This window comes from Danio aesculapii, chromosome 14, assembly GCF_903798145.1.
Source record: "Danio aesculapii chromosome 14, fDanAes4.1, whole genome shotgun sequence".
Classification (NCBI taxonomy): domain Eukaryota; kingdom Metazoa; phylum Chordata; class Actinopteri; order Cypriniformes; family Danionidae; genus Danio; species Danio aesculapii.
The window spans coordinates 24,831,764-24,837,909 of NC_079448.1; the positions used below are offsets into that span (position 1 = coordinate 24,831,764).

The following is a 6,146-nucleotide window of genomic DNA, read 5'->3' on the forward strand; positions in this document are numbered from 1 at the left end:
TCCTGTTACTTAATCTATTAGGTGGCATGCTATATTGAAGGCATCTGCATCACTTCACAGATTGGTTTTGAAGTTTTGGCATCAGTCATATAGATTGCAAGACTCATTTCAAATGAAGACAGAGAAACACGAGAACAAGGAGAGAGGAAGAAGGGGAAGACTTAAATTTACCCAGTTCCCCACACCCAAGTGGGGCAAGAACATTGAGGCAATACAGTAAGATAATTGGGAATGGGACTTTGTGGCCTAACCAGATACCTGTTACCCCTGCCTTATATGAAGGGCCATAAACATCATGTATTTTGTCAACTCAGTAATAAAATTCAATTCAATTCACCTTTATTTGTATAGCGCTTATACAATGTAGATTGTGTCAAAGCAGCTTCACATAAAAGGTCACAGTAAATAGGAACAGTGTAGTTCAGTTTGTAGTGTTTAAGTTCAGTTCAGTTTAGCTCAGTTCAGTGTGGTTTAATAATCACTACTGAGAGTCCAAATACTGACGAGCAAATCCATCGATGCGCAGCTCTACAGATCCTGAACCATGCAAGCCAGTGGCGACAGCGGAGAGGGAAAAAAAACTTCACTAAAGGCGGACGTGAAGAAAAAAAACCTTGAGAGAAACCAGACTCAGTTGGGCACGATCATTTTAATTTCTCCGCTGGCCAAACGTCTTGTGCAGAGCTGCAGTCTCAGTGGCGGAGGCTGGAAGCTGGCCTCAGCGAAGACTCGTCTGTCTCTGGAGCGTCATAGGAATCAGTCTCATGTTCTCCACTCTTCCATGACCATCGCAGTAGTTGTTCAGGATTCGGCCAGGTCCAGGATATGGAAACCTTGGGATCATCTCGTCGTTGGTCTTGGATCGAATCAGTGACTCTGCATAGTCTGAGGGCCTCGGGAAGAATATCCCAGGTGGAAATGGAGAATAAAGAAAATAATTAGCGTAGCTGATGTTCACAGTGTATATCAGCAAGTGTATATCAGCAAGATGCATAACCTGTGTGGAAGCCCCCTAAGTGGTGCACTAAGTGTATGCTTTACTGAACAGATAGGTCTTTAATCTAGTTTTGAATTGGGAGAGTGTGTCTGAGCCTCGGACGTTATCAGGAAGGCTATTCCAGAGTTTAGGAGCTATAAATGAGAAGGCTCGACCTCCTTTACTCGACTTTGCTATTCTAGGTACTACCAGAAGCCCTGAGTTTTGAGATCTTAAAGAGCGAGTTGGATTGTAGCGAGACAGAAGATTGGTTAGATAAACAGGAGCTAGATTATTTAAAGCTTTATATGTAAGAAGCAATATTTTAAATTCAATACGAAACTTAACAGGCAGCCAGTGTAAGGAGGATAAAATTGGGGTGATGTGATCAAATTTTCTAGACCTGGTAAGAACTCTGGCAGCTGCATTTTGTACTAATTGAAGTTTGTTAATAGAGGATGCTGGGCAGCCAGCAAACAGTGCATTACAGTAGTCCAGCCTAGAAGTCATAAAAGCATGGACTAGCTTTTCTGCATCTGAGATGGATAGCATACTTCGTAACTTAGCTATATTTCTCAGATGAAAGAAAGCAGTTTTTGTGACATGGGAAATATGATTTTTAAAAGTTAAATTGCTGTCTAATATGACACCCAGATCTTTTATAGTAGAACTAACGCTAACTTTGTATCCCTCTAATTGTAGGTCGAGTTGTGAGATCTGCTGTGTACAGGATTTAGGCCCAATAAGTAATAATTCTGTTTTGTCTGAGTTTAAGAGAGGATAATTGTTGGTCATCCAGTCTTTAACATCTTTAATACACTCAGTTAGCTTGGACAGATTAGACGTCTCGTCAGGTTTAGTTGAAATATATAATTGAGTATCATCTGCATAGCAGTGAAAGCTGATCCCATGTCTTCTAATAATGTCTCCCAGGGGTAGCATGTATATTGTAAACAGTAAAGGGCCTAAAACTGATCCTTGAGGCACCCCGTATTTTACTGGGCTGATTTGTGAAGGCTGTCCATTTATATTTACAAACTGGTAACGGTCAGATAAGTATGACTTAAACCATTGTAGGGCATGTCCCTGGACACCTGTAGACTTTAAGCGATTAATAAGGATACCATGGTCAATGGTGTCAAATGCCGCACTAAGATCGAGTAGAACTAATAGCGAGATGCACCCTTGGTCAGCAGCTAAGAGTAAATCGTTGGTTATTTTCACTAATGCAGTTTCTGTACTGTGATGAGCTCTGAAACCTGACTGAAACACTTCAAAAACATTGTTGGTCTGCAGAAAGGAGCATAATTGAGCAGAAACATCTTTTTCTAGTATTTTAGATATAAATGGAAGGTTTGAAATAGGCCTATAATTAGCTAAGTTGCTGGGTTCCAGTTGTGGTTTCTTAATAATAGGTTTAATAACAGCTAACTTGTAAGGATTTGGAACATGGCCTAAAGATAAAGAAGAGTTGATAATGTTAAGAAGAGGTTCTCCTATAACAGGTAGCAATTCTTTCAGTAACTTTGTTGGAATTGGGTCCAATATACACGTAGCTGATTTAGAGCTATTTATAATTTTGTCTAGCTCTTCCTGTTCTATGATTTTAAAGCACTGTAGGTTATTTAGATTCAGAGACGTGTTTACTGGATCTGAAGTATAAGGCGGTGCAGAAAGTTTAATATCTCCTATTTTCTGTCTAAAGCCTTCTATTTTATCACTGAAAAAATTCATGAAGTCATCACTACTAATTTGCGGTGGAACGTTTTGTTCCAAAGATGACCGATTATTTGTTAATTTAGCGATGGTGTTAAATAAGAATCTAGGATTGTTATGATTATTTTCTATCAGTTTGCGGAGGTGCTCAGCCCTGGCAGATTTTAAAGCCCTCCTATAGCTGGACATACTGTCTTTGTATGCAATTCTAAAGACTTCTAAATTAGTTTTTTTCCATTTACGTTCCAGGGCACGGGTTGCTGTTTTGAGAGCGCGGGTATGACTATTATACCATGGTGTAGTTTTATTCTCTCTAGCCTTTTTTAGTTTGATGGGTGCCACAGTATTTAGAGTGCTAGTAAAGATGGCATCCATACTGTTGGTTACTACATCAAGGTCATTTGCGTTTGCGGGTGCATTTCGAAGTAGAGAAAGATCAGGTAAGTTATTTATAAATTCATCTTTAGTGGACGGAACAATAGTTCTACTAGGGCGATATATCGGAGCGGATCTGCTAATTTCAGGTAAAAACAGCTTATATAGTAAGAGGTAGTGGTCTGTAATATCATCACTTTGTGGTATAATGTCTACATTAGTGACCTCAATTCCATAAGACAGAATTAGATCTAGTGTATGCTTTAGGCGATGAGTTGGACCAATAACATTTTGCTTTATTCCTAGTGAGACCAGCAAGTCCGTAAACGCGGCCCTAATGTGTCGTTAGCGTCATCTATGTGGATGTTAAAGTCTCCTACAATTAGTATTTTATCAGTTTTAACTAGTAAGTCAGAGATAAAATCAGAAAACTCTTTTAGAAAATTGACATAGGGTCCTGGAGGTCTATATATGGTGATTAGAGCGAGAGATAACATAGGTTTTTGCATAGTGTTTGGAAGGACAACATTAAGCGCTAGTACTTCAAAGGAGCTAAACATAAGTCCGTTTCTCTGATTAACATTAAGAATATCACTAAAGATTGACGCGACTCCACCACCACGACCAGTTTGACGAGCCTCATGCTTATATAAGAATCCTGGAGGAGTTGCCTCATTTAAACTAATATAGTCATTTTGTTTCAGCCAGGTTTCAGTGAGACAGAGTGCATTAAGATTGTTATCTGTTATTATTTCATTTATGATAAGTGCTTTAGGTGCTAGTGACCTGATGTTTAGGAGACCAAGCTTCATGAAATTTGTATTTTCACTTTTTAGTGTTTTTTCTGGTTTAATTCTTAATAGATTATTTCTGGAGCACACAGTACGTTTGTTTCTTGATCTAATAATACGAGGAACAGACACAGTCTCTATGGGGTTAGCTAGGTATGCATTACTGTTATTTATGTGGGACGAATAGGAGTCTGTGTGGCTAAATTGTGAATTTTGTGAATTTTTACTTACTAGTCAGATAGAGCGAAGTGTTCTGGTGATGTTGTCCGACAGGAGTTCAGCTCCAGCTCGACTGGGGTGCAGCCCATCAGCGCGGAAAAGCCTAGGACGCTCCCAGAAAAGATTCCAGTTATTGGCAAAGAGCAATTTCTGTTCTTCACACCATGTTAATAGCCATTCATTCAGAGCAAAAAGTCTACTGAACCTTTCATTTCCTCGGCGGTAGGTAGGAAGCCGTCCAGAAACGATGATCTGCGTGGCGGGCGAAGTGCGTCGAACCGTCTCGATCAGGCTCCTGAAGTCCTTCTTCAGGATCTCCGTCTGCCGGAGCCCGGTGTCGTTCGTCCCCACGTGGAGGACGGCGGCACCGAGGCTCTCGGCAGCGCCCAGGATAGTAGGTATCTGTGCAGAAATATTCTTAACTCGGGCACCAGGGAAGCAGAAAGTGCGTACTTTGTTACCTTTGGATGAAGTGGAGCAGACGTGGCGGACGATTGAGTCGCCAATGATGGCAACATAGCGACCAGTCTCGCGGAGAGGGGCGAAGCGGTTCTCCGTGGGGATCTCGAACACCGGAGGAGGAGACGTTCTGCCCCGGGACCTGGCAAGCACCTTACGCGGCTGCACCCAGGGGCCGTGGTGGCCGGGTGTCGGCGTGAACGACGCCTGGGCGAACCGCGTCCTCGGTGCGCTGGGCCTGGACAGAGAAACACGCGGGGTTGAAGAAACTGGGAGATTGTCGTTGTATCGGACACTTACCTCAGACGAGCGAGTACGGGTTAAGAGCAGTGCCCTGATGCCCTCTCGCTTCGTCTCCAGCGAGCGAATCTGGGACTCCACCGCTTCCAGCTCCAGCTCCAGCGCCTCCATCGATGCCTCTCCTGCACTCAAGGACAGACACGCAAGCGACATTGTACAAGGTGAAGAGCAAAGCCAGAAAGTGAGAAAATAAGTGAGTGAAAGAGGTTGGTAGCTTTAGCTGACCAGCGGTGCTAGCAGGCTAAAGCTACAAACACCAAGCGGATGCTCGAGAGACAGAACGTTTAAAAGTAGATTTGTTTGTAAGAGTGTGTTAGGGGATTGTTCACCCCAAGTAGGAGAGATAAATATTTAGCGAATGAGGAGGTATTTTATGATAAAAATGTAAATTGCGAATCTAAACTCCAAACAAACGCAGCGAACTCCAAACAAACGCAGCGAAGCTACCGTCCAGTGACAGTGACGTCACTCGAGAAAATATGGCCACATAACAACCTTAAACATCCCCCCACTTCTCCTACCAAATCTGACATAAAGTTGAAGTCAGAATTATTAGCCCCCCTGAATTATTAGCCCTCCTGTTTATTTTTTTCCTCAATTTCTGTTTAACGCAGAGAAGATTTTTTCAACACATTTCCAAACATAATAGTTTTAAGAACTCATTTCTAATAACTGATTTATTTTATCTTTGCCATGATGACAGTAAATTATATTTTACTAGATGTTTTTCAAGACATTTCTATACAGCTTAGTGACAGTTAAAGGATTAACTAGATTAATTAGATTAACTAGGCAGATTAGGGTAGTTAGGCAAGTTATTGTATGATGATTTTGCTCTGTAGATTATAGAGAAAAATAAATAACTTAAAGGGGCTAATAAAATTGAAAAACTGCTTTTATTTTAGCCAAAATAAAAAAATAAGACTTTCTCCAGAAGAAAAAATATTATCAGACATACTGTGAAAAATTCCTTGCTCTGTTAATCATCATTTGGGAAATATTTTAAAAATAAAATTTAAAGGGGGCCTAATAATTCTGACATCAACTGTATTTGATGTTGTATTGGTGCACCCTAATACATTTCAAACCACTTTCAGTGCTTTTAGTATGACAAAAGTCAGGTCTGTTTAAGTAGTCTAAATGCACCGATTATGCGTTTTTGGACTATGCTTAACATCTGGTTCTAAACCCAACTTTTAACCCTTTATATGGCACTCATTTAAATAACCATCAGAAAAACAGAGTGTTCCTGGGGGTTATTACAAGACTTTTTTGACTTGTGTCAAAATGAAGTTTCCTTATATGGATTT

General features: G+C 40.8%; 1 protein-coding gene across 2 annotated transcripts; it reads right to left on the reverse strand.

Annotated features, from left to right (window-relative positions):
- Window positions 1-359: 359 nt before the first annotated feature.
- Window positions 360-5,222, reverse strand: LOC130241242 (uncharacterized). Of its 2 annotated transcripts, none has more exons than XM_056472962.1 (2): window positions 4,090-5,222; window positions 360-885 (listed from the first exon to the last, which is right to left on the reverse strand). In XM_056472962.1, exon 1 carries the CDS (start codon window positions 4,987-4,989, stop codon window positions 4,093-4,095), a length of 897 nt encoding a protein of 298 aa, XP_056328937.1. In that variant the 5' UTR covers window positions 4,990-5,222; the 3' UTR covers window positions 360-885; window positions 4,090-4,092. The 2 variants fall into 2 exon arrangements, with proteins under 2 accessions (XP_056328937.1, XP_056328936.1); XM_056472961.1 differs by having other exon boundaries at window positions 360-893.
- Window positions 5,223-6,146: the final 924 nt, after the last annotated feature.

Excerpts from the sequence above, each read along its gene's own strand:
- LOC130241242 (XM_056472962.1), bottom strand. The coding sequence starts at position 4,989 with ATGTCGCTTGCGTGTCTGTCCTTGAGTGCAGGAGAGGCATCGATGGAG.